Source organism: Oncorhynchus clarkii, chromosome 4, assembly GCF_045791955.1.
Source record: "Oncorhynchus clarkii lewisi isolate Uvic-CL-2024 chromosome 4, UVic_Ocla_1.0, whole genome shotgun sequence".
NCBI classification, from domain to species: Eukaryota; Metazoa; Chordata; class Actinopteri; order Salmoniformes; family Salmonidae; genus Oncorhynchus; species Oncorhynchus clarkii.
In genome coordinates, this window is record NC_092150.1 from 14,752,251 (window position 1) to 14,780,114 (window position 27,864).

The window sequence follows — 27,864 nt, forward strand, 5'->3', positions numbered from 1 at the left end:
TGTCTCCACTTGTACCTGAAAGGTAGACTACTCAGACTGATGCACCTGCTGAGACAGAAACAACTATTGTATGTTAAACTATATGCAGGAGAGAGTAAATTACCTATTAAATATCAACCAATTGAAATCCTATTTTTCTTCATTATACAGGTTGGACTCTTTCTCAACTCACAAAACAATGTAATAACATACAACAGTCACACAATAAGTAAGTAACACTGCAATATTATTGATTCACATTGTGAAAACTCACCCATGTATGTAGATTAAAGGGAAATTATATTCTATAACAGACATTTTAGAAAACATGTATATTACATATTATGTTACAATTAAAATGTTGCCTGCCCACAATATTGAACCAAATGTACATCACCCTCATTTTCGTTGGCACAGAATTTCTTGACACAATATCCACAATGCCTATAGAAGTACCTCAGCTTGTGAGGAAATTCAGCAGAAAAACTCCAAACAGGGGGTTGGACACAGACCCCTTTGAGAAAGAAACCCTGAAATTCAAATAATTCTGCTGCCAGATTTTAGTAGAGCCACCTTCTTTTTCCTAAGGCCTTACATTATCTCAGGCCTTGCTTGAATGCATCCAACCTTACTTTAAAACAATTACAGATCCAATAGGGCTGGATTGGTGAAAGCAGTTGAAATGGCTGCTTTCACCCAGGCAGAATGAAAGGAGAATGGGAGAATATGAAGCACCCAGGGTATCAGTCTCCAGTGGGAACTTTCTCCCCTACGAGCCAGAGCAGGAAGAAGGCCAGAACCAGGAGGGCTGTGCCCAATAGATCCGCCAGAGCAGTGAGGTAGGGGATGGAGTAACTGTCAGGGTCTTTGCCCGTCCGCCACAGACAAGGGATCATCCAGTCAGCAATACATAACAGTGTGAAGACCTAACAGAAGGGAGAGAGAAAGATTCAGCCCTTTATTATAAACTGGGTGGTTTGAGTCCTGAATGCTGATTGACTGTCAGTAGAGATATATTAGAACAAAACCATGGTTATGACAAAGCATTTATTTTTACTGCTCTAATTATGTTGGTAACCAGTTTATAATAGCAATAAGGCACCTCAGGGGTTTGTGATATATGGCCAATATACCACTGCTAAAGGCTGTGTCCAGGCACTCCATGTCACTTAATGCGTAAGAACAGCCTTTAGTTGTGGTATATTGGCCGTATACCACACCCCCTTGGCCCTTATCGTTTAATTATAGTATCAGTGTTAATGAAGGAGCAGAGGAGAAAGAATCCACTTATGACTACTGAGACACACACATTGACCAAACTGATCTCTCTTGCTTCCTGGTTTACCTGTAGGAGGGCTACAACTAGGAAGAAGGTGAGGAAGACAGGTGTGGGAGAGGTGCTGCCCTTCATCAAGTGGATTGTGTACAGGAAAATCAGGTGACCCGGTACGACCAACAGGAGCAGCACCTGTGCAGAGCGATGATTGGCTCCTGTCAGAGGTAGATATGGTTAACTGACAGATAGAATACACCTGACAACAACATTTCATTCCTTTTGTGTTCACAGGTATGTTAAAGGGACTGGTCATGTGCATGAGCCTGTCTACATGTGCGTGTCATTACCTGAGCCACAGAAGGTCCTGCAGGGATTGTAGCAGCTCCTGCGATCCTCAGGCACCTGCCTCGGTGGGCAGTGGTGGTACAGATCAGTGGCTATACGACTGGACTGGATGGCAACCAGGTTCCCCCCAATACCTAGATTGAGATGAAGAATACACAATGATCATACATTTGGAGAGATCTTGTGACTTACCATTTTCTTGAAGGTTCCTGAATGTATGCTTCTAAAAATCCAGATCCTTGTCTCACCATTCATAACTGGCGTGTAGACTATCATTCCCACCATGTTCGGGTCTGATACAGTTGTGTCCAAGATGAGTCCTCCGATACTAGAGAAAAATACTTATTAAAGGATGGTATTTCCATTTGAATGCTGTGACTGGACATCGGGGGCACGGAACAGGGAAGCAGACCTGCTGATGACCATGGCAGTGATGATTGGTTCCCAGCCTGTGTAGAGTAGAATGCGACTTGCTGGGTTTCTGGAGGAGACGACCACCCACAGAGGGGTCAGTCCGAGGAAGAACAGACACACCAGGTATGACACATAGGGATACAACTCTGTGTGGAGACAGGGAAAGGAGCAGACACACACTAGCTAAACAAATATAGTTGATAGCTAGCCAGATGAGTCAGAGCTGTAAATGTAGCTATGGCATTCCAGTAAATGGGCCCAGACTGCCCCCTAGTGGCCGAAAGCTAAACCTCTTGATTTATACCTATGCATTCGTAGAGCCCCTGGCTCAGGCAGGCCAGGATGGCCAAGGTGATGAGGTCACCAAAGCTGGCAGCGATGGGCGTGGCCACGTTGTCTGGGTTGATGCCAATCCTCTTGGAGCCGGTGATCACTCCCACCATGATGATCCCTGGGAGAAAACAACACAGTCGAGTCAGATTCAGGCTACTGTCCAGTTGCACAACTCTCCAACCAAGGTGCATGGATTGAGCAGTCAAGAGTTGCACAGATGAAAGCAATGTGGTGACAGCTGGGAGAAGCGTCAGACTGGGGGAAGGGAAAAGGGACTGTAATGGCCTACAGTGGTATTATTCACTTCCGCTTTTATCAAGTGGTAAATGCAAATCAAATATCTGTAAACACAGATGGTCAAGTTGAATTAGTTGATACATATTTACATTCCAAGGCAGATAAAATAGCATGTTATTCTGTGGACCGATCAGTACCCATCATTCCAATGAAAATGAACCACATGAATAATTCATTTGGGTGTCCTAGCTAGATCACAAACTCTGCCTTACAGAGTCAGGTCTGCCTTTCAGATCCCAAGCATTGGTTTTATTTGAGTCATAACAAAATGGTTTTGCAACAAAAAGGTCTGATACAGAAGAAACCTACAATGTCAGTTGTAGCTAAGCTTCCTGGTCTCAGATGATTATATTCTGTACGTCTCAAATAGAAAGAGCATTCAGGCTTTTCCAGGAATACGGCAGAAGTGTACAGTTTTGCAATTAAGTTGGAATAATTGTACATGTAAATGGATGAGTAAGAGATAATGTGCCTCAGAGAGAGGTTATGGTAGTGTATGTAGAAAAAAATACTATAGTATACTATGGTCTAAATACTGTAGTATTACTATATTTATATACTATAGTATTCACTGTACGGTTTTTGCAGACTTTACTGTAGTGTTCACTGTAGGACAGCAGGTAGCCTGGCGGTAAGGAGTGTTGGGAAAGGCAGTTAACCCTAATTGCTCCAGGGTCGCCGTCAATAATGGCTGATCGTCCGTGACCCCACTCTCTCAGCGGGAGTGAGATATGCAAAGAAAAAACATTTCCATATTACACCTCACATCTGTACAGGTTACCCACTTATACATAAAGTGAAGAGGGCATGACAAAACCTATTCCCCCTCAGGAGACTGAAAAGATTTGGCATGGGTCCTCAGGTCCTTAAAAGGTTTTACAGCTGCACCATCGAGAGCATCCTGACGGGTTGCATCACTGCCTGGTATGGCAACTGCTCGGCCTCCGACCGCAAGGCACTACAAAGTGTAGTGCGTACAGCCCAGTACATCACCGGGGCCAAGCTTCCTGCCATCCAGGACCTCTATACCAGGCGGTGTCAGAGGAGGGCCCTAAAGGTTGTCAAAGACTCCAGCCACCCTAGTCATAGACTGTGCTCTCTGCTACCGCATGGCAAGCGATAACGGAGTGCCAAATCTAGGTCCAAGAGGCTTCTAAACAGCTTCTACCCCCAAGCCATAAGACTCCTGAACAGCTAATCAAATGGCTACCCAGACTATTTGCATTGCCCCATCCCCTACGCTGCTGCTACTCTCTGTTATTATCTATGCATAGCCACTTTAAAAATCTTACCTACATGTACATAAATACCTCAATTACCTCGACACCGGTGCCCCCGCACATTGACCCTGTATACAGCCCCGCTATTGTTATTTACTGCTGCTTTTAAATTATTTGTTATTCTTATCTCTTACTTTTTTGGGGGGGGGGGGATTTTCTTAAAACTGCATTGTTGGTTAATGGCTTGTAAGTAAGCATTTCACTGTATTCTGCGCATGTGACAAATATAATTTGATTTGAAACAGGACTACATATTATATAGTGTTTTTGCAGACATGACTGTAGTATACTATAGTATTTACTAGTGATTGCCATTAATTACATATGTTCATTGCTGTTATTGCCCGTTATTATTTGCACCTTTGTGTCCTTTTAGATAAACCCTACTACATACAACGCCAACCAAGTCTCCATTCAAGACAAGCATCTCATGTCTACAACTGTCAATCATTCCCTGCCATGTATCATCTCCATTATCGGAATCTAGAAAGACTTTTAAACTGAACTGCATCTCTGCCTCCTGCTGCTCAGTAGATGGGCATCACCATAACCGTCACCTAAACCTCAGTGTTTCCCTTGGGGACCCTTATTATTGGAGGACATGTAGGAAATGTATAAAAGCACCCCTTGGTCATGTTCAGGTGAGAGCTTTTTACTGTGAATGTCCTTTGTGTGTACAGGTTGTATAGTGTTGCTGGTGGTTTATTTCTGCGAGGAACCATTTTGTGACTATGTTGTCTTGAAGAAATGTTTGGGGTGTAGTCGATTGTTCTGAATGGTATATGTTGACTTTGACCATCAGTGAGTTTTTCCCCTGAGTGACAATATTTCTGATTTTCATTATGTAAGGCCACTGCAATCATGGCCTTCTATTTGAAGTCACTTTGTTTGGAGAGGCATTGCTGGTTTGAGGTACAGGCTGTGCGTTGCTGGTTTTAGGTACAGGCTGTGCCCTCCAAAAAGGGCTCTGTCTAAGTCAAGTCATTTCTATTTCTACAATATCTATTGTTTATGTCAATTCTGTGGTTAACTGTTCTTTCTTTTGTACCATCAGAAGTACAGTACTGTTTGTCACTGTTTTTGGTAATATTCTGAACTTGGTCAATTGAATTTCTGTGAAAGCACTCTTGTATTTCAGAAAGCTGTCTAGTGGAAGTAACAGATCTATGAAGTCATTTTGGTGTACTCTTGTTAATGTGTGTTATTTATCTGTGTCAAACAAGCAAACCTAATCCTCAGCTTTACTAAAATGTGCTTGTTCTTTATCTGCCTCTGTAGTGTTTTCCTTTAATGGGTCTAGAACCTGTGTCTAATGTTTTAAGATGTTACAATTTGTCAGAACTTTTGCCCCAACTCAATAGGTGGCCTGTCATGAACCTGTGTGTCTTATGTTCTGGTTTAGTTGTTCCCCTAATTAAACAGTAACTGGGGTAGTCTTGAAGTTGTGCCAGTTTAGCTAACCCTTGTCGGCAAGTGTTACCACAATATGCTACAGTCATGTCTGCAAAAACACTACAGTGAATACTATAGTATACCACACTCATGTTTGCAAAAAACCACAACAGTGAATATTATAGTGTATAAATATAATACTACTGTATTTAGACCATAGTATGCTATAGTATTTTTTAATGTGGGTTAGCTGTAAATGTGTAATATGTTGGATGTTTGAACTAGGACCCCTTTTTTTGTATTATTCTCATCAAATTTCTAAATGCATTGTATCCACATGTGTGCTTATATGTTTTAAAATAGTCAAATAAAAAAATAAATCAAGGGATACTACAGTGTAGAGTATAATTATATAGAAAGCACTACACGATCGAGGGCATGAACTCCCCAAGGCCAGCACGTTCAAATCAAAACCGCATTGACAAAGCTAGCAGTAAAGCTAGCTAGCAGTCCAATCGATCCAAAAATTCTAAAGTAAGCACTACATGCTCGAGGGATACTACAGTCTACACAGTGTGGAGTATAGGATTCTACACAGGATACTACAGTTTACTACAAAATTATATAGAATTCTACAGTAAGTACTATACTATTCTGTAGTAAAAATGTAGTATTTTTTATGTGGGCTTCTCTATAAGGAAGAGACTGTCGCCTCACACTAAGATGCTAGTGAAAAGGGCCTCTCCGCATGGAGGAATTGGCATGCGTGAACCTGTGTAGGAGAATGAGAGGTGCAGTGGGGATAGACAGGAACGGATAGCTCGTCCGTTCCTGTCAATACCTAGCTAGCTGTTTGAGCCGTGACCTAAAACCCATTGTGTGGGTACTGTAGGTATGATGTGGGTTAAGGGTTTGGACAGGTCTCACTGTTCTCCTTACCCTGCAGTAAGGAAGCAAGGAAGGCAGTAGTTACGCTGGCTGAGCAGAGGAGAGCAGCGTGGTTGAGAAGCATATTTCCCTCCAGTACCCAGCCCAAGACCACCGCTGCCAGGGCAGCCAGTAGACCCAGCACTGTGGCTTGCATCTGGAGAAAGAAAACACTCTTTGTACACTAGGCATTTGTTAAGGCTAAGAAGTACAAATAAAGGTTTGGGGGACATATTTAAAGTCACTTTCCAGTGAAAATCTCACTTTTAAAGTTAATATTCTATTACCTCATACCCAAATAATATTGTTGACTCATAAGGTATTTGTGGCCAAAGCATAAATTGGAGAAAAACTTCAAAACCCCACCTCAAACAGACCATTTAAAAAATGGAAGATGTCATCCTTGTGAGGAGGACAAGCTGGCCAATCAGCGGTCTACTCAAATCAATGACTCACACCATTCTGTTGTTAGGGTACGCCCACACCATTCCAACACAGAAAAGCTTATTTTTTAACATAACTAATTAACATTTTTTTTAAATGAATACTTTTCACTCATATTGTAATTCATTATAGATTATATGTCATAGAAATCTGGAAACACTGGACAGTATCAGCCATAAAGTATATCACCTGTTTTAGTGCCAGGTTCCCAATAATCAAACTCCATTTCTCTTTGGCTGTCTCCATTTCCCCCACATTCACCTGACAAGGACAAAATCATGAATGTTAGTATCTTTTCTCAGTGTAAAATCCCATACTTAGTCTTGACTAAAGCATCAACATATCTGTGTCATGACTATGACCATTTATTAGGCCTGACAGCTAGGACATGCCTATTGAAAAGCAGGCTTCCTTCAGGCAAAACAGAAATCCTAGTTGTAGGTCCCAAGAAGCATAGAGATCTGCTGAATCTCAATGTTAGTGCAGTCGTTGCAAATAAACTGTAATGGACCTCGGCGTTACTCTGGACCCTGATCTCTCTTTTGATGAACATATAAAACATATTTCAAGAGCAGATTTGTCCATCTTTGTAACATTGCAAAAATCTGACTTATGCAGAAAAGCTAATTCATACTTTTGTCACTTCAAGATTAGACTACTGAAATGCTCTACTCTCCAGCTACCCGAATAAGGCACTATTAAACTTCAGCTAGTTTTAAATACGGCTGCTAGAGTCTTGTCTAAAATCACAAATTTGATCATATTACTCCAATGGTAGTCTCTCTACAGTGGCTTTGTGTTAAGGCTAGGGCTGATTACAAGGTTTTACTGATAATCTACAAAGCATTACTGTCACTGTGTGCTCCCTCTCCGGCCTCTAGGTCACCAGGCTGCTTGTTATGGCGCTCCCCTGTCACCATCGTTACGCACACCTGTGCATCCTCAGAATCACCTGGACTCCATCACCTCTCTGATTGATTATCTTCCCTGTATCTGTCACTCCCCTTGGTTCTTTCCTCAAGTGTTATTGACTCTGTTTTCATGTTGGTGCGTTGTTTGTGTTACGTGTTTCATTTATTTAAAACACTCACTCCCTGAACTTGCTTCCCGACTCTCAGCGCACTCATTACAATTACATGGACTTGCTCCTACCTATTTCTATGAGTTGGTCCTGCCGTACATACCTATACGTACGCTACGATCACAAGATGCAGGCCTCTTTATTGTTCCTAGAGTTTCAAAGCAAACAGCTGGAGGCTTTCTCCTATAGAGCTACATTTTTATGGAATGGTCTGCCAATAAATGTGAGAGACATAGACTCGGTCTCAACCTTTACGTTTTTACTGAAGAGTACTCTTGAGTAGGTCCTATGATTGAGTTTAGTCTGGCCCAGGGGCGCGAAGGTGAATGGCAAGGCACTGGAGTGATGAACCAGCCTCGCTGTCTATGCCTGGTCGACTACCCTCTCTCCACTGGAATTCTCTGCCTCTGACCCTGTTATAGGGCCTGAATCATTGGCTTGCTTGCGCTCTCCAATGCCATCCCTAGGACGGGTGCATCACATCATGCCAGGCTTTTTTTGCTATACTTGACTTGAGTGGGTTGTCCATGACGTGATCTTCCTGTCCGGTTTTGTGTACCCCTTGGGCTCTTGTGGTGGGAGAGATCTTTGTGGGCTATACTCAGCCTCAGGGTCACAATCTAAGGGTAGTCTGTTGATATCCCTTTGGTGGCTGTGCTTTGGCAAAGTGGGTGGAGTTATATCCTGCCTGGTTGGCCCTGTCTGGGGGTAACTTTGAACGGGGCCACAGTGTCCCCCCCGTCTCAGTTCCCAGTATTATGCTGCAATAGTTTATGTGCTAGGGTCAGGGTCAGTCTGTTTTATCTGGTGTAATTCTCCTGTCTTATCTGATGTCCTGTGTGATTGTACGTATGCTCCCTCTAATCCTCTTTCTGACCCTGCTGGTCATCTATGAACGTTTGAACATCTTGAATATGGATCTGTCCTTAATGGTTAAGTACTCTTATAATCCCCACCCCGCGCAGCCAGAAGAGGACTGGCCACCACTCAGAGCCTGGTTCCTCTCTAGGTTTCTTCCTTGGTTCCTGCCTTTCTAGGGAGTTTTTCCTAGCCACCATGCGTCTACACCTGCATTGCTTGCTCTTTGGAGTTTTAGGCTGGGTTTCTGTATAAGCACTTTGTGAAAACTGCTGATATAAAAAGGGGTTTAAAAATAAATGTGATTGATATTTCTCTCTCATAAACTTATTAACACCGATATTCATACTGTATGATTGATGAGTGGGAGAGCGTCAGTGTCACGAATGCTGCCGAAGTTGGTCCACTTTTCATTTTCCATTTGTTTTGTATTCATTGTACACACCTGGTTTCCATTCCCATAATTATATGTTCCTTATTTAACCCTCTGGTTCCCCCATGGTTTTGTGTGTGTTTGTTCATTGTAAGTTGGTCTGTATTTGTGAGCTTGATTATTTTTCCTTCTTGGAATATTTGTTGTTTTTAGTAAAGTAACGTGAATTACTCATCTCTGTGTCCTGCTAAACAGTCAGTTACTAGAGCGGGTCAGGCATTCTAGAATCAGAAACAGAAAATGCTCTCATGCCAGTCAGCAGATTTAAGTCGTGGTCAAAAGTCCAATAACACACCACACATCCTGTATGCACAACAGACGGTTAGGGAGGGTAGATTCAGAGTCATATATGCCGTATAGGTTCTAGTCAGATTAGTCCAGTCTTGTACTGCAGGGAGTTGTCCAGTGCCATTTTCTTCACAGGCGGGTGAGGACTTTCACACAGGGACAGAGAACTCACAATACAAGGGAGAAACAATGTAAGGAATGGACTTCCCACTGTGTTGGTGTATGGATTAATTGTGTGTGTTTATGTGTGTACTCACTGCTGTTGAAAGTCTGGAAGCCAGGGTCATCTCCAGGTTTCCTTTCAGGCCCAGTAGAGCTGGCACCAGGATGAAGATCTCTGTGACTCTCTGGAACACCTCCCAATGCTGCCACAACAACACACAGTGGAATAATACACCAAAATATAATGCAATAGACTGACGCACGATGCAGTGGACACACCAACACCCGAAAAACTAGACAGACCAACACACAATGCAACAGAATCAACATACAAACACACAATACAATACATGAACATACCATGCAGTAAACACACCAACACATAATGCAAGAATAGATAAACAAATACAGAAACCTTGCAATTTATAAGTACCTCACCTGAACTACGTCCAGTAACATCCCAGCTGACACCGTCCCCAGTCCAGCCAGTAGAAAGGGCACCAGTATCTGCAGAACCATGGACCTGACAGACTCACTGGGCATCTCTCTGACACCATCCTGGGCACTACAATCCTCTGGGTCCTTCTCCGTAACTTCCTCATTGACCTTGGAGCCAGGCATGTGTCCATTGGGGAAAAGTGGGTCTGTCTCAGTGTATGGACAGAGTTCATTAAAGATGTTGCTGTTGGATGGGGACTGAGCTCTATTTGGGAGTCGTTGGTGACCCCCTGGATGTTGTGCATCTGGGGCTGGGCAGGACCCATAGTGGTGCTTGTTGTGTTTTCCTGCACCCACGCTGTCACTCTGGGCCAGTTGGTCATCCTGTTGCCCAGTGTTGGCCATCAGAACAATGATGTGTCCTGAGGGAGTTAGACACTCCTTCTGGTACTCCGAAGAAAGGGTAAGTTGATATGACTGGGTCAAAGAAAACCAGCAGGAGGTAATTAGACAGTTACAGTATATATCATCCTTGATATTGATGTTATCACTGAACACTCATGGTACTAGTCATGAACTGCTGGCAAAAAAAAATATTTTTAAATAAATGAACTTGTTGCTGTGTAAGAGGTGTGGCAAAGGTAGGCTTAGTGTGTAATTTAACACACCTGTGACGCACAGATGCAGATAAATGACAGATACATGCCATCTCTACACGTGAGCATATAAGACAGACAAGCATACAAGAGAGTCGTGGCTATAGCACGGCAAATGCGTAACATCTGATGCTTGTATGGTTTAATTCGTTAGGTATTCTCCCACATACTCAGGGTTTTTCCATGCCATCACAAAGCCGCCCCTTGTCAGACATGGAAACGATGTGAGGCCTCATGGTGCTAGCAGTCACACAATTACCAAACAACTTTAGGGAGATATTTTATTCATTATCTGGTTAAGTCCAAATTGTATAGAAATATCTCGTCGTATCCAGCACTGTGCATCTGAAAACGGCAGACAATTCACCAGGAAGTATTCAAAGTGACTGTACGTCTATCTGGAATTGAGTGAGATTGACCAAATCAATGGCTTGTTATTCTGTAAGTAATTAGCAGTTATCCACACATTTGGTCTGAAGATGAAAACATGTAAACACACCAAATGTAGAAAGAAAAACACTTACAAGTTCCAAGTGGCAGTACGTTAAGAGAAACAGGTGACTTACCTAAAGTGTGAAACCACAGCATATTAGAGATATGAGAGGCGAAGAAATAGATTTTGGAGAAGTAGATACTCCTTCACTCTGCTTATTCTGTCCGTGAGTTCTTTTCCTCCTCCCTGAATGGCTGAAGCTCCTTCATAGCTATGTCATTGCTCTCTCTCTTTCACTCACTCACACAGACACACTGTGAAGAAATCCCTCCTGATGATGCAACCTCCAAAGTATTCCAAACAGAGGACTTTATTGATACAATGTGGATTGGAATGATCTACACAGGAATAGAAATGAATATGTGATCACAAACCTAATAGCAGAGAAGAGTACCACTGAATAGAACAGTATGAATGGATTAATTATAATAAGCAACAACAACAAAAATAGCAGGAGTAAAGCACTGTATAGAAAATAGTGGACTATTACGCAGTAATAAGACTGTATTACACAGTAATACATGAGAAAAAAGGGCTGTATTAGGAACGCAATAGATGATTAATAAGCATTAGAAAAGTGTGACTAATTATAGCAGACAATAATCACAAGGACAACACCAGGAGGAAACAAAAATATGCCGAGAACTGTGGCCTATATTTATACCCTTGTAAGAGCATGGATCGGGCCAACTGACCAATAGGAATCTAGAAACAGAACTTAGGTCATGCACAAGGGTGAGGTGCATGGCTACTTAATTATTGCCTAAGGCCACAATCTATCTGTCTCTGACTTGAGGGGGGAGAGAGGTGAGGATGGGCGAGGGCTAGGCGTCTGGGAGCCACCAAGCAAATAAACAACCAAGATGCACATGCCCATAATGTCCAGGAGGGGCTATTCTTGCACGCAGACAAGCACACACACAGTTCTCCTTCCACATGGGGATGTTTCAAAATAAAAGTATGCCACCTGGTGTAGGCAATGCTGTTATGACAAACAAAATAATGAGAGGAGTTACCGGTAGTTAATAATAAATCCCCCATAAGTTGATTTCCGCGGCCACGCAGAAATGTAATTAGCATAATAAAAAATCAGAATCAGAATCTGTCAATTTAAAATAGAGATTGATGCGTCTCAATCCACCGCATCCGCTGATGTTGCACTTCCGCACCTGGGGTGAAAGGTCGCAGAGCTAGAGCGGTGTCAGACCTTGAGCCATCCCGAAAATCAAATCGGTCTTCTCACTAAAACGTCTGAAGTATCCCAACAGATTGGCCTACAAACTATTAGTTTGTACGTGCCTCTGGAAAGATGAGTCTCTCACGAACATCTACGTGTCGGTTGTTTTGCTCTAGGATGCCCCAGAAGACATGTCCGAAGGTCTCCCTATACCAGTTTTAAAAATTAATGGAAGTATATATGGAGATAGTTTAGTGCCAAAAATAAGGGTTTAACACTCCTGTTGTGTTCGTTTCATGTTAATTAATTCTGTGTTCCCGCCCCATTATAGCTGATTATAAATCCATAATAATACATATATTATCACCTAATGTTGTGTTAGATTGTTTTATCTACTTAAGTTCTTGTGAACATTACACGTTTTGAATTTCTATTTGCTATTTACAGTGCCTTGCGAAAGTATTCGCCCCCCTTGAACTTTGCGACCTTTTGCCACATTTCATTTCAAATAAACATATCCAGGTGTTAGAATGGCCAAGTCAAAGTCCAGACCTGAATCCAATCGAGAATCTGTGGAAAGAACTGAAAACTGCTGTTCACAAATGCTCTCCATCCAACCTCACTGAGCTCGAGCTGTTTTGCAAGGAGGAATGGGAAAAAATTTCAGTCTCTCGATGTGCAAAACTGATAGAGACATACCCCAAGCGACTTACAGCTGTAATCGCAGCAAAAGGTGGCGCTACAAAGTATTAACTTAAGGGGGCTGAATAATTTTGCACGCCCAATTTTTCAGTTTTTGATTTGTTAAAAAAGTTTGAAATATCCAATAAATGTCTTTCCACTTCATGATTGTGTCCCACTTGTTGTTGATTCTTCACAAAAAAATACAGTTTTATATCTTTATGTTTGAAGCCTGAAATGTGGCAAAAGGTCGCAAAGTTCAAGGGGGCCGAATACTTTCGCAAGGCACTGTATGGCCTGTAGGCCTCATTGACCTAAGCTCACACATCTCGTTTCTGAGTATACCAGAGCTGCGAGAAAAGCATCTTCACTGTCAGTTTCCTGGCCTCTCTCCTCCTCACCAGTGTCATGATCAAAGATATGATCAAGAGCCTCACATACAGTATATCGTTTGGTCATTGTGCTGCCACAGAATGAATTGTGAGCAAGGCCTCAAAAAAGCTTGATTTACCAGAGCTGTGAGAAAAGTTCTATATATTATTGAAACAATGTTGTGATTGTTTGTGAGAATGCCAACAGGAGTGGTTCCCGTGGTACCCGTGGGGGAAAGATTCTATTGGGGAAAGGTTCCCGTGGAGGTTGCCATGGAAGCCAAGAAGGGGAGTGAGGTGTGTGTGTGTGCTCAAACACACATGCACCTGTACATTTTATACAGTAGTTGTAGTCTCACCCATTTATTTCTAATGACCAGTCATTTTTGACTGGGAACACCACAGGTGTACAAAAGTTAAATAAAACATTTATTTTTATGATTTATGAAAATCATCTAAATGTATTTTGTGTGTTCAGATGCTCTGTGTGGACAAAGTCATGAAACCTTATGACAATCAGATTAAATTAACAACATTTTTCAGAGAGAAAACTTGTAAGTCGGTCCAATTTGACCAGAACACAACAGGAGGGTTAAATACATGCAAATAAATATTAGATTTGTTGGGGGGACTATCTGTTGTTCCATGTAGTGAATCTGTTATTCAATGTGTTTGTATGGGCTAATAGCAGTAAGGACAAATTCAACGTTTCATCAAATAATTAAAAAAATATATATTTAAAAAAATAGCTAAATGATCCTTGTTCTCACCTTGTTAAAACAATTCCATATAGCTTAGTAGCCTTTTTGTTGTCACAGCCTTATTGTATATCACGGACAAAGCAAATATCACAACATAGGTTTTAGTATGGCTTTTTTACTGTCTTGGCTTGGCTTCCCCAGTGATTTTACCCATCCACCGCTCCGGGGCTACGGATCTTTGCTAGGCCTAATAATCTCATACCATTGTGTTAAATAACCTATGGTATGATAATGACACAATAAAATAGGCGATATACATTTAGGGCAAAAAAACATATTTCTCATTGTTGTATGGATATGTAATTGTCCATGAATAACCACAGTGTATATCAATTTGAGTAGTATCCCCAACACACCTGTACCAAAGACAGTACAGATTTAGAAACTCTGCGCCTGTACAGTATTTTGTAAAAACTACATTACCCATAAACACCCTGAAGTCATGGGGCAAATCATGGGATTCACATTCACTTTCTCCAACGGTTACCGCTAACATCAGTGGAGCAATCGCACTGCGATGGCGGTGGAGGCGATTTCTCCTGACTGGGAATTCGATCGATTTGATGATGGGTCTACGAGTAAGTAGCTTTTAGTTGGCTTTTTAACTATCCGGATAGAAAAGTGTGATTTGCTTACCGGTGAAATTCTCATGGGCTTGAAGCCAGGCATATTAGCTTGAGTGGCTAGCGATCTACGTGAGCAAGTTGTCTGGCCCAGCTTCGCTTTGCCTGAGCTGCAATGTTTTTGTTTTCTTACCAGACGATAACGTTAAAGCGCCTGTCAAATTTCAGAAGTTAGCTAGCTAATTATTATATTTTGCGATGGTTGGTTTAAACGTCTTGCTAATCCTAGTGTTGTCGTTGCACAATACTGGCCAGCAACAGGCCGTCATGGCTGTCATGTTGAATTCATTATCTAGGTAACCATTGCCTCACACAGCTAGATTTTCAGGAAAGATATAGTGCACGTTTGACCCAATTAAAAAAAAGCAATAACGACCAATTATGTTAGCCACGTAGCTAGCTAACTTAGACACATAACTCTCACCTTCGCATCAGCTAGCAATTCATTCATGTGATTGACAGTTGAGTTGACAGGAGGCTACAGTACAGGCATCACAGTAGTGCTGTAACTTAAAAGCTAATGCATTCAAAGTGTATCCTCTTTCTTCCGGATTTACATTGCTGGGCTGCTAATCTTATGATCATGTCTTGTCTGTTTGTCCCTCCAGAGATCCATACGGAGGTGCAGCAGAAGAACTATGGGAAGTTTCTGGAGGAGTACACCTCTCAGCTGAAAGGCATTGAGGACGCTCTCGACGACTCCATAGGAGACGTGTGGGACTTCACCCTGGACCCCATAGCCCTGAAGGTATCTCTCCCTCTCTCATCCTGACATTCACGCAGGTTAACTTTCCAGAGACATTGTCCTGCTGGAACTGAGTCTGGGCCAGTTTTCCAGTGCTCGTGTTTTGGCTGCAGTCAGTGTCATGACTTGGGGATCATGTTGACTTAGAATGAAGTGACCTTCAGTGCTGTTGATCTCCATAATAGAATGAATAGAACAGACAGCTCTATCGATGTCCATTCTCCATTCTTCTATGTGGATTCTATGGGGCCATGAAACAAAACAATTTTTTGATACTCTTCCTCTTTCAGCTTCTCCCATATGAACAGTCCTCGTTGTTGGAACTGATTAAAACTGACAACAAGGTAAACGAAGCCAAGATAAACTTTCCTCAGACATTTGAATTATGAAACTAATAATAGTTAATTAAGCCAGAAATATATTTATTTCATGTATGTTATTATGTTAGGGAAGTATTGTAAATCCCTAGCAGCACAATGCTATGAATTTGCTGGCTGTGATCCAAGAGATCATAATGAAGTCTTGCAATTTTACTAAGAAGGGAACGGGTCTAAGATTGCAACTCAAATGTACAAGTGTGGAGTTGATATTCCTTTGGTCTTTGCTCTCCACAGGTTCTGAACAAAGTCATTACAGTGTATGCAGCCCTCTGCAGTGAGGTTAAAAAGCTGAAGTATGAGGTAAGCTTGATGTTTCTTCATTGATTAAAGGTCTTGTTCAACTTTAATTGCACACTGTATGTGTTGTTTGCACATGCAAATATTTCAGGAAGTCTGCTTGGCAGCGATTCATTGCAACAGTTTTTGATATACACAACTTACTGTATTGTATATGCCTTTGTCTCCCTCTGTAGGGGGAAATCAAGTTTTACAATGGCTTGCTGTACTATGGTGAAGGAGGTAATCATCTATGATTTAGGTAGCTTTATTGAATTATTGTTATTTTTTGTCTAACTGTGTGTGTGTGTGTGTTCCAGTGTCAGAGAGCTGTGTGGTTGAAGGAGAGTCACAGGTTCAGATGGGCCGGTTCATCTCCTTCTTTCAGGTCAGTAGTGAGAGTAAAACTGAGGAATTACCCAGGGGACATTTATTGTAGTTCTAGGAATGTCCCTCCCTTTATCTCTCAATTTCTCCTCTTCATTCTCCGCTGTAGGAGCTGTCCTGTTTTGTGTCGCGGTGCTTTGAGGTGGTGGTCAACGTTGTCCATCAGCTGGCGGCGCTCTACAACAGCAACAAGTAAGACATGGACTCATCTTGGCACCCAGAACCAAATCTCATGTGGAGAAGAACATATGCACCCCCATGCAGACACACACACGCACATACACACTCACCCATGCAGACACTCACACACTCACCCATGCAGACATACACACACACACACACACACTCACCCATACAGACACACACTCACCCATACAGACACACACACATTTACTGGAGCTTTATTTTTCTACTGTTATTCATCTTTCAGGGGAGTCACAAAAATCATTGAGTCGTCCGGAGTTCATTTTCAGACAGTGTATGAGCACCTGGGGGAGCTGTTGGTGGTTCTGCTCACTCTGGATGAGATCATGGAGAATCACGGCACCCTGAAAGACCACTGGAAGATGTACAAGAGGTACAAACACACCGATGCATGATGATATACAGAAAGATAAAGGAGATACATTTATTTAGTCCCTCTTCCTTCCTAGGTTACTGAAGTCAGTGCATCATAACCCTGGGAAGTTTGCCATCCCAGAGGAGAAGCTGAAGCCGTTTGAGAAGCTGCTTTTTAAGCTAGAGGGACAGCTGCTGGACGGCATGATATTCCAGGTGGGTACGCCCTTCAGTGGTTTCATGTTGGTGGCATCACTTCCTGGTGAAGGTGACTTGGGTCTCATTCAATATGCCTACATGTACATATTACCTTGACTAACCTGTGCCCCCCGCACATTGACTGTACCGGTACCCCTTGTATATAGCCTCAATACTGCTATTTTTTACTTAATACCTATTTTTCTTTAAACTGCATTGTTGGTTAAGGGCTTGTAAGTACGCATTTCACTGTAAGGTCTACACCTGTTGTATTCGGTGCATGTGACAAATAACATTTTATTTGAATATGCATGAAGGTTTCAGATTTAGTTTCTGAACACCTTGCTGAAAGGGGGTACTACTACTACTACTCCTGAACTCACCCATCTGTCTGTGTGTGTTGGCCAGGCGTGTGTGGAGCAGAGGTTTGACGACCCAGGAGAGGGAGTGTCGGTCTCTAAAAACAGTGCCTTCGCTGAGGAGTTTGCCCTCAACATCCGCACCATATTCACCAACGTGGAGTCAAAGATCGGTCAGTCTCTTTGGTCCAACACATTTCAGCTTTGTTTACTGGACAGAAAATTTAAGCTTGAAATCTGATGTGTATATTTAGTTAGTGTGTCTGGGGTCTGTTTTAGGTGAGCCCTCAGAGATAGACCAGAGGGATAAGTATGCTGGGGTCTGTGGACTTTACGTTCTTCACTTTCACATCTTCAGAACTGTCGACAAGAAGCTCTACAAAGCCCTGCTAGACATCTGCAAAAAGGTGTGTGTTTGACTTCAGGTTCTGTAGTTGAATTTGTGTGTGAACATACATTGAACAAAAATATAAACGCAACATAGACATATTAGCAACCCATCATAGTAGTTGCGATTAGATTCCCCCTCTTTCTACACGGAACTAAAATATAAATGCAACATGTAAAGTGTTGGTCCCATGTTTCACGAGCTGAAGTAAAATATCCTAGAAAGGTTCCATATGCACGAAAAGCTTATTTCTCTCAAATTATTCTGGACAAATTTGTTTACATCCCTGTTGGTGAGCATTTCTCTTTTGCAAAGATAATCTATCCACCTGACCGGTGTGGCATATCAAGAAGCTGATTAAACAGCGTGATCATTACACAGGTGCACCTTGTGCTGAGGACAATAAAAAGACAATCTCAAATTTGACATTTTGCCACAGATGTCTCAAATTGAGGGAGTGTGTAATTGGTATGCTGACTGCAGGAATGTCGTGGCAGGTAGCCTAGTGGTTAGAGCGTTGGGCCAGTAACCGAAAGGTTGCTGGGTCGATTCCCTGAGCTGACAAGGTAAAATTTGTCGTTCTGCCCCTGAACAAGGCACTTAACCCACTGTTCCCTGGTAGGCTGTCATTATAAATAACTGACTTGCCTTGTTAAATAAATAAACATTACATTCACAACTGCAGACCATGTGAAACTATGCCAGCCCAGGACCTCCACATCCGGCTTCTTCACCTGCAGTTTGGTCTGTGACGAGCCACCCAGACAGCTGATGAAACTGGGTTTGCACATCCGAAGAATTTCTGCACAAACTGTCAGATACCGTCTCAGGGAAGCTCATCTACATGCTTGTCGTCCTCACCAGGGTCTTGACCTGACTAGAGTTCGGCGTCGTGCCAGTCATCCGTCACAATCACCTTATGTTTCAGCATGATAATGCACTGCCCCATTTCGCAAGGATCTGTACACAATTCCTGGAAGCTGAAAATGTCCCAGTTCTTCCATGACCTGCATACTCACCAGACATGTTACCCATTGACCATGTTTGAGATGCTCTGGATCGACATGTACGACAGAGTGTTCCAGTTCCCGCCAATATCCAGCAACTTCGCACAGCCATTGAAGAGGAGTGGGACAACATTCCACAGGCCACAATCAACAGCCTGGACTGGTTTTCTGATCCATATCTGTATTCCCAGTCGTGTGAAATCCATAGACTAGGGCCTAATGAATTGATTTCTATTAACGAATTTCCTTATATGAACTGTAACTCAGTAAAACCTTTGAAATTGTTGCATGTTGCGTTTTATTTTTGTTAGGTATTTTTATCTTGTGGGAGTGCGGTGGTTTAACCCTTCTCAATCCTTTCCCCTTTCTCTCCCTATCACATCTTTCCCGCTCTCTCCCTTCTCATCCTTTCCTGCTCTCTCCCTTCTCATGCTCTCTCCCTTCTCATGCTCTCTCCCTCTCTCTCCCTTCTCATCCTCTCTCCCTCTCTCTCCCTTCTCTCCCTCTCTCTCCCTTCTCATCCTCTCTCCCTCTCTCTCCCTTCTCATCCTCTCTCCCTCTCTCTCCCTTCTCATCCTCGCTCCCTCTCTCTCCCTTCTCATCCTCGCTCCCTCTCTCTCCCTTCTCATCCTCGCTCCCTCTCTCTCCCTTCTCATCCTCGCTCCCTCTCTCTCCCTTCTCATCCTCGCTCCCTCTCTCTCCCTTCTCATCCTCTCTCCCTCTCTCTCCCGTCTCTCCTCCTCTCTCCCTTCTCCTCTCCCCCTCTCTCCCTTCCCCTCTTCCCTCAGGTGCCTGCAGTGACTCTGACGTCTAACATCATCTGGTTCCCTGACACCTTCCTCATGGCCAAGGTCCCGGCTGCAGCCAAGCTTATGGACAAGAAGAGTGTTCAGAGCGTTAGAGCACAGAGAGACGCATATCTGCAGCAGAGAGCACAGACTCTCACCAAGTAGGTCCATCAGGCAATCCATCACATTTACAAGATTTGTTTTGCTTTAAACCCTAGATAACAGTTGAACATGAGGGGAGTCATAGTCTGTTTCCTGTGTCCTCTGAGTTAACATAGACAGTACCAGTCAAAAGTTGGAACACACCTACCGTACTCATTCCAGGGTTTTTCTTTATTTTGTCTAATTTCTACATTGTGGAATAATAGTGAAGACATCAAAACTATGAAATAACATATATGGAATCATGTAGTAACCAAATAAAGTTTTAAACAAATCTAAATATTTTTTTTAAATTTGAGATTCTTCAAAGAAGCCACCCTTTGCCTTGATGACAGCTTTGTACACTCTTGGCATTCTCTCATCCAGCTTCATGAGGTAGTCACCTGGAATGCATTTAAATTAACAGATGTGCCTTGTAAAAAGTTCATTTGTGGAATTTCTTTCCTTAATGTGTTTGAGCCAATCAGTTGTGTTGTGACAAGGTAGTGGGGTGGGTATACAGAAGATAGCCCTATTTGGTAAAAGACCAAGTCCATATTATTGCAAGAATAGCTCAAATAAGCAAAGAGAAATGACAGTCAATCATTACTTTAAGACATGAAGGTCAGTCAATCTGGAAGATTTCAAGAACTTTGAAAGTTTCTTCAAGTGCAGTCGCAAAAACCATCAAGCACTATGATGAAACTGTCTCTCATGAGGACTGCCACAGGAAAGGTCCCAGAGTTACCTGTGCTTGAGTTACCTTGTTTCTTGAACTGCACTGTTGGTTAAGGGCTTGTAAGTAAGCATTTCATGGTAAGGTCTACACTTGTTATGTTCGGCGCACGTGACAAATAAAGTTTGATTTGCTGCAGAGGATAAGTTCATTAGAGTTACCAGCCTCAGAAATCGGCAATTAACTGCACATCAGATTGCAGCCCAAATAATGCTTCCAGGTGACTACCTCATGAAGCTGGTTGAGAGAATGCCAAGAGTGTGCAAAGCTGTCATCAAGGCAAAGGGTGGCTTCTTTGAAGAATCTCAAATATGAAATATATTTTGATTTGTTGATAAAAAAAATAAAAAAAATTGGTTTACTTCATAATTCCATATGTGTTATTTCATAGTTTTGATGTTTTCACTTTTATTCTACAATGTAGAAAATAGTCAAATAAAGAAAAACCCTTGAATTAGTTACTTTTAACTGGTAATGTACATGTATGATTTCTCTCTCCCTGTCAGGGATGTTCAGTCTTACTATGTGTTTGTGACGTCCTGGATGATGAAGATGGAGGCCATCTCGTCGAAGGAGCAGCGCAACGACAAGCTGTCGGAGGACCTCAGTAGCAGATGTAACGTCTTTGTGCAGGTGTGGACTGACGTTATTAACTAACCATTCAGAAACTGCTCAAACGGTACCAGGGGGATGATTTTATGTCATATATTATTTTCCATGTCTCCCCTGCAGGGTATCCTGTATGCCTACAGTATCGGCACCATCATTAAGACTACCATGAACCTGTACATGTCCATGCAGAGACCCATGACCAAGGCCTCCGTCAAAGCCCTCTGTAGACTGGTCGAGCTGCTCAAGGTGTGTGTGCTAATTTGTTGTGCATTGTGATAAATAATTGTAGATGAAACATTGTGAATGTATCAAACACAACAGTTTAATGAGGTGTGATGTCACTTCCTCCCTGGTCAGGCAGTGGAGCACACGTTCCACAGGCGGTCAATGGTGGTGGCTGACTCTGTCTCCCACATAACCCAGCACCTGCAGTCCCAGGCCCTCAACTCCATTGGCACCGCTAAGGTAAACACTACTCTCATCTCAATTCGGGATCGTTTTTTGTGTAGGGAAATTCAATTTACACGCAGTAGATTACAGAAATGCAACATTTATACACCTCATATTCACATCTGACAAAGAAACACATTTCTATCATTTCTCCCATCAGTTTGAATATGTTTCTCTTCTGTAGAAAAGGGTGATCTCTGACAAGAAGTATAGCGAGCAGCGTCTGGATGTGCTGTCATCTCTGGTGATGGCAGAGAACGCTCTCAATGGGCCCAGCACTAAAGAGCGCCGCCTAGTGGTCTCCCTGGCCCTCAGTGTGGGAACACAGATGGTATGAGCATTATTCAAGTTTCTGCTGCCTAGGGTTGTAAAATGCTGGTCATTTTCTACAAATTTCCAGGGTTTCCAAGAATCCCAGTTAGAATATTCCTAGAATCCGGAGGGAATGAGCAGAAAATCCAGGAATCTTCCAACTGGGAATTTGGTGAAAATATTTATGTGAACTGAAGGTTATGTTGCAATGGTAACTTCCTCCAAATTCTTCCAGAAAACCTTCAAAGACGAGGAGCTGCTCCCGCTGCAGTTGGTGCTAAAAAAGCTGGACCTGATCAGTGAGCTCAAGGAGAGGTGAGGGGAACACACTGCCCGGTAAAGCCTAGGCATTAGCTCAGTGGTTCTTAACCTTGTTGGAGGTACTGAACCCCACCAGTTTCATATGCGCATTCACCGAACCCTTCTTAATTGGAAAAATAAAATATGATTTTTTCAAATTCAAAACATAGGTATATATTTTACTGGTGCACAAAATGAACCGTGCATCAACGTCACTGTGTTCAAAGAACAAAATCATCAAAACATGATTTTCACACAAAAATATATAATATTTATTGCAAATCAGTGTGACTTCTGCTGTTGCCTTTCAGAGACCAGTTCAGAAATGCGCGGCTTCACCTTGGCAAGTGCCACTCATGTCATTTTTGCAAAAAAGTCTGTTCCTTTTCTTCGTTTTTATGTCCAGCATCCTCGAAAAGGATTGCTCGCAAAGATATGTTGTAACAAACGGCATGAACATCTCCAGAGCTTTCTTAGCAATAACAGGGTACTACCATTTGTTGATTTCATCGAGGTATCTGTTGTCTCAACACTAAACGTGAATGGCTGTCTCACCCATGCTGGATATGACTCTCTTGTAGGGAAGTATCCGTCGAGAGACTTTGCAAGCTCATCTAAGTGCGTGGCAATTGCTTGCTTCAGTTCCGCGGGTACAGAAATGTCTCCGATTCCAGATACATCTTCGATCTTAAAAACACGATTCAGCACCGGTCCCCGGGTTAACTACCGAACGTTAGAATGGTACAGAAGTACCTCGAATTCAGAGCCCATTTCTTTACACAGCTCACTGAAGATGCGGTGCCTCAGCACTAGTTCGCACATAGTTCACGCATTCCACTACAATTTATAATATTTCTACCAGTTTTGGAGGCAAGGTTTTTGTTGCCAACGCATGTCTGTGCAGAATACAATGCGTAACCATGATGTGTGGTGCATCGGCTTTCACTAGCGCACCAAAACCAGACTTTCTTCCCAGCATGACTGGAGCTCCATCCGAACAAACTGCAGAAACCATATCCCACCAAAGATTGTTGTCTTTGAAGAAGTCATCCACAAGTTTCTTCACATCGGCTGCCTTAGTTGTTGTAAGAGGCTTACAAAATAAAAAATATTCCTTTATCACGTCGTCTTTCACATAGCGCACGAATACAGCAAACTGGCTTAGATTGGAAACGTCTGTGTTCTCGTCGAGTTGAAGGCTGAAATTTGCCAGGCTTGAAATCAGATCTACAACTACTTGAGCCAAGATGTCTTTGCTCACGTCCTCTATTCTGTCGCTGATGGTGTCATTTGAAAGAGGAATTTGGGATAATTTAACTTCAGCCTCTTTTCCCAGCATGATATTCGCCATCTTCAACACAGCTGGTTTTATGAGTGTTTCATCAATGGTGTGTGGTTTGCCCTGCTTTGCGATCAGGTAAGCAACTTTGTACGATGCTGTGAGGATCAGTTTGTTGATGGGTACAAAGCCGAGAACAGGCAGAGTAGCCTTTTCATCGAATCTGGCTCTCTTCACCTTGAATTCAGCGAGCGTTGTGTTCTTGTATTTTCCATCTTCATGCAGCTTAAGGAAGTGTTCTCTTAGTTTTGCCGGTGCTAGACTAGAATTGCTCAACTTGGCATTGCAAATCATGCAGTTAGGACGCTGACTCCCATCACGTTCCGTTATACATGTAAATCCATATTGTACATATTCGTCCGACCACTTTCTTTTTTTACTCGACATAGTAAGTATGAAGGGATTCAAATATTAAGAAAGAAATCACAAGACCAAACACGACAGTCACAAGTCGACTACTGAGCGCACCAAATTCCCTGCAGCACAGATAGGCCAAGCGATGTAGCGTGATCACCTGCAGCCAATGATGGCCAAGCGGGGCGTGTCATCACGAATCATATGAGTCGGATGTGTGTCTTGACCTCCGCCGAACCCCTGAGACTGACTCACCGAACCCCTGTGGTTCGATCGAACCCAGGTTAAGAACCACTGCATTAGCTATAGGACCTAACACACGTCTTCAGTTCTATTTAAGCAAACTAAAACCCCAAGAAAACTGTTTTTGATAAATGTAAGTATATGAATGTGATGTACCGGTATCTAATATATCACTGTTCTCTGATCAGGGTGAAGGTCCAGTGTGACTGTAGTTTCCTGTACTGGCACAGGGCTGTATTTCCCATCTACCTGGATGATGTGTATGACCACGCTGTAGATGCTGCACGGATACACGTAAGCACTGAACACACCTCTATTCTCTCAGCTTCAAGTGATATCCTTACTCTCACTTTCATAACATACTACCCATAAACATTATCAACTGCCAGCACTTCTCTACCAATATGTAGCTCGCTGTTCTGCTTCTCATTGGTTCCTGTTGTCACTTTTGATGCATTGATTGGTCCCCTTGGCTCTCCCTTATCCTGGTCGTTGGATATGTTTCGCCGGTCCTGCTGTCACTCCTACCTGTGACTGTTTATGTTTGGTTCGTGCAGTACATGTTCAGCGCCCTGAGGGACAGCGTACCCACCATGCTTCACGCCAAACACATGGAGTCATGTGACCAGCTACTGGAGAGCTACGACACAGAGATCATGGAGGTGTTCAATGAGGTGAGGAGGGAAGAGGGAGAGAGAAGCAACTGAGAGGAGAGGTAGCTTTAAAAAATATATATATACATACACACACACACACACACAGTGGCAATTGTAATTACCTGGATTTCTGCATAAATTGGTCATAAAATGTGATCTTACCTTCATCTAAGTCACAACAATAGACAAACTCAGTCTGCTTAAACTAAGAACACACAAACAATTATACATTTTAATGTCTTTATTGAACACACTGTGTAAACATTCACAGTTCAGGATGCAAAAAGTATGTGAACCCTTGGATTTAATAACTGGTTGACCATCCTTTGGCAGCAATAACCTCATCCAAGTGTTTTCTGTAGTTGCGGATCAGACCTGCACAACGGTCAGGAGGAATTTTGGACCATTCCTCTTTACAAAACTGTTTCAGTTCAGCAATGTTCTTGGGATGTCTGGTGTGAACCACTCTCGAGGTCATGCCACAGCATCTCAATCGGGTTGCTTCAATTCACCGACAGATAGCCTTACATTCTCCTGCAAAATGTCTTGATAAACTTCAGAATACATTTTTCCGTCAATGATAGCAAGCTGTCCAGGCCCTGAGGCAGCAAAGCAGCTCCAAACCATGATGCTCCCTCCACCATACTTTACAGTTGGGATGAGGTTTTGATGTTGGTGTGCTGTGCCTTTTTTTGTACATCAGTGGCTTCTTCTGTGGTGTCCTCCCATGAACACCATACTTGTTTAGTGTTTTACGTATCGTAGACTCGCAAAAAGAGATGTTTCCATCTTCCAGAGATTTCTGTAAGTCTCTAGCTGACACTAGGATTTGTCTTTACCTCATTGAGCATTCTGCGTTGTGCTCTTGCTGTCATTGCAGGACAGCCACTCCTAGGGAGAGTAGCAACAGTGTTGAACTTCCTCCATTTATGGACAATTTGTCTTACTGTGGACTGATGAACATCAAGGCTTTTAGAGATACTTTTGTAACCCTTTCCAGCTTTATGCAAGTCAACAATTCTTCATCTTAGGTCTTCTGATATCTCTTTTGTTCGAGGCATGGTTCACATCAGACAATGCTTCTTGTGAATATCAAACTCAAATTTAGTCAGGTTTTTTTTATATGGCAGGGCAGCTCTAGCCAACCTCTCCAATCTCGTCTCATTGATTGGACTCCAGGTTAGTTGACCACTGACACCAATTACCTTTTTGAGAAGTCATTAGCCTAGGGGTCTTTCCAACCTACACTGTGAATGTTTAAATGATGTATTCAATATAGACAAGAAAAATACAATCATTTGTGTGTTATTAGTTTAAGCAGACTGTGTTTGCCTATTGTTGTGACTTAGATGAAGATCAGATCAAATTTTACGGCCAATTTATGCAGAAATCCAGGTAATTCCAAAGGGTTCACATACTTTTTCTTGACACTATATATATGAATTAATTAATTATACAGTACCAGTCAAAAGTTTGGACACACCTACTCATTCCTGTTTTTTTCTTTCTTTATTTGTACTATTTTCTACATTGTAGAATAATAGTGAAGACATCAAAACTATGAAATAACACATGAATCATGTAGAAACCAAAAAAAGTGTTAAACAAATCAAAATATATTTGAGATTCTTCAAAGTAGCCATCCTTTGCCTTGATGACAGCTTTGCACACTCTTGGCATTCTCTCAACCAGCTTCATGAGGTAGTCACCTGGAATGCTTTTCCAACAGTATTGAAGGAGTTCCCATATATGCTGGGCATTTGTTGGCTGCTTTTCCTTCACTCTGCGATCCAACTCATCCCAAACCATCTCAATTGGGTTGAGGTCGGGTGATTGTGGAGCACTCGGTCACTCTCTTTGGTCAAATAGCCCTTACACAGCCTGGAGGTGTATTTTGGGTTATTATCCTGCTGAAAACAAATGATAGTCCCACTAAGCGCAAACCAGATGGGATGGCGTATCGCTGCAGAATGCTGTTGTAGCCATGCTGGTTAAGTGTGCCTTGAATTCTAAATAAATCACAGACAGTGTTACCAGCAAAGCACACCCAGACCATCACACCTCCTCCTCCATGCTTCTCGGTGGGAACCACACATGCGGAGATCATCCGTTCACCTACTCTGCATCTCACAAAGACACAGCAGTTGGAACCAAAAATCTCAAATTTGGACTCATCAGACCAAAGGACAGATTTCTTGCGATCTAATGTCCATTGCTCTTGTTTCTTGGCCCAAGCAAGTCTCTTCTTATTATCAGTGTCCTTTAGTAGTACTTGCTTTGCAGAAGTTTGACCATGAAGGCCTGATTCACGCAGTCTCCTCTGAACAGTTGATGTTGAGATGTGTTTGTTACTTGAAATCTGTGAAGCATTTATTTGGGCTGCAATGTCTGAGACTGGTAACTCTAATCAATTTATCCTCTGCAGCAGACCTCTGCAGAAGTCCTCTGGGTCTTCCTTTCCTGTGGCGGGTCTCATGAGAGCCAGTTTCATCATAGTTGCTTGATGGTGGAAAGCTGTCATCAAGGCAAAGGGTGGCTTCTTTGAATAATCTCAAATATAAAATATATTTTGATTTGTTTAACACTTTTTTGGTTTCTACATGATTCATGTGTTATTTCATAGTTTTGATGTCTAAAATAAAGAAAACCCTTAAATGAGTAGGTGTGTCCAAACCTTTGACTGGTCCTGTATATCTATTCCCTGTATAAATCTCACCCTCCACCTCCCTCCCTTCATCCCTTTGTCCTCTCAGCATCTGTTGGACAAGCTGTGTAAAGAAATAGAGAAGGACCTGCGTCTGTCTGTCCACACACACCTGAAGCTGGACGACAGGAACCCCTTCAAGGTGGGCATGAAGGACTTGGCCCACTTCTTCTACCTCAAACCCATCCGCTTCTTCAACCGCTTCATACACATTAAAGGTAG

General features: G+C 42.5%; 2 protein-coding genes across 2 annotated transcripts in view; one reads left to right on the top strand and one right to left on the bottom strand.

The window, feature by feature from the left end:
- Positions 1-121: 121 nt before the first annotated feature.
- On the bottom strand, positions 122-11,338 carry LOC139406485 (solute carrier family 41 member 2a). The gene is made up of 11 exons (XM_071149121.1): positions 11,170-11,338; positions 9,948-10,424; positions 9,605-9,712; positions 6,877-6,948; positions 6,256-6,400; positions 2,319-2,465; positions 2,013-2,160; positions 1,849-1,928; positions 1,603-1,734; positions 1,325-1,470; positions 122-905 (listed from the first exon to the last, which is right to left on the bottom strand). The coding sequence occupies exons 2-11, from the start codon at positions 10,350-10,352 to the stop codon at positions 723-725; spliced, it is 1,566 nt and encodes a 521-aa protein (XP_071005222.1). The 5' UTR covers positions 10,353-10,424; positions 11,170-11,338; the 3' UTR covers positions 122-722.
- Positions 11,339-14,513: 3,175 nt separating this feature from the next.
- LOC139406487 (WASH complex subunit 4) overlaps positions 14,514-27,864 on the top strand; it is a 28,277-nt gene continuing 14,926 nt past the window's right edge. The window contains exons 1-20 of the mRNA XM_071149124.1: positions 14,514-14,664; positions 15,318-15,457; positions 15,745-15,798; positions 16,069-16,134; positions 16,308-16,353; positions 16,431-16,498; positions 16,607-16,689; positions 16,928-17,074; positions 17,151-17,271; positions 17,662-17,785; positions 17,892-18,019; positions 19,796-19,956; positions 21,179-21,305; positions 21,405-21,530; positions 21,642-21,749; positions 21,919-22,065; positions 22,282-22,361; positions 24,471-24,576; positions 24,840-24,956; positions 27,692-27,860. Coding sequence (XP_071005225.1) covers positions 14,604-14,664; positions 15,318-15,457; positions 15,745-15,798; positions 16,069-16,134; positions 16,308-16,353; positions 16,431-16,498; positions 16,607-16,689; positions 16,928-17,074; positions 17,151-17,271; positions 17,662-17,785; positions 17,892-18,019; positions 19,796-19,956; positions 21,179-21,305; positions 21,405-21,530; positions 21,642-21,749; positions 21,919-22,065; positions 22,282-22,361; positions 24,471-24,576; positions 24,840-24,956; positions 27,692-27,860 — 2,179 coding nt within the window. The 5' untranslated portion in view covers positions 14,514-14,603. The remainder of the gene's footprint in view (positions 14,665-15,317; positions 15,458-15,744; positions 15,799-16,068; positions 16,135-16,307; positions 16,354-16,430; positions 16,499-16,606; positions 16,690-16,927; positions 17,075-17,150; positions 17,272-17,661; positions 17,786-17,891; positions 18,020-19,795; positions 19,957-21,178; positions 21,306-21,404; positions 21,531-21,641; positions 21,750-21,918; positions 22,066-22,281; positions 22,362-24,470; positions 24,577-24,839; positions 24,957-27,691; positions 27,861-27,864) is intronic.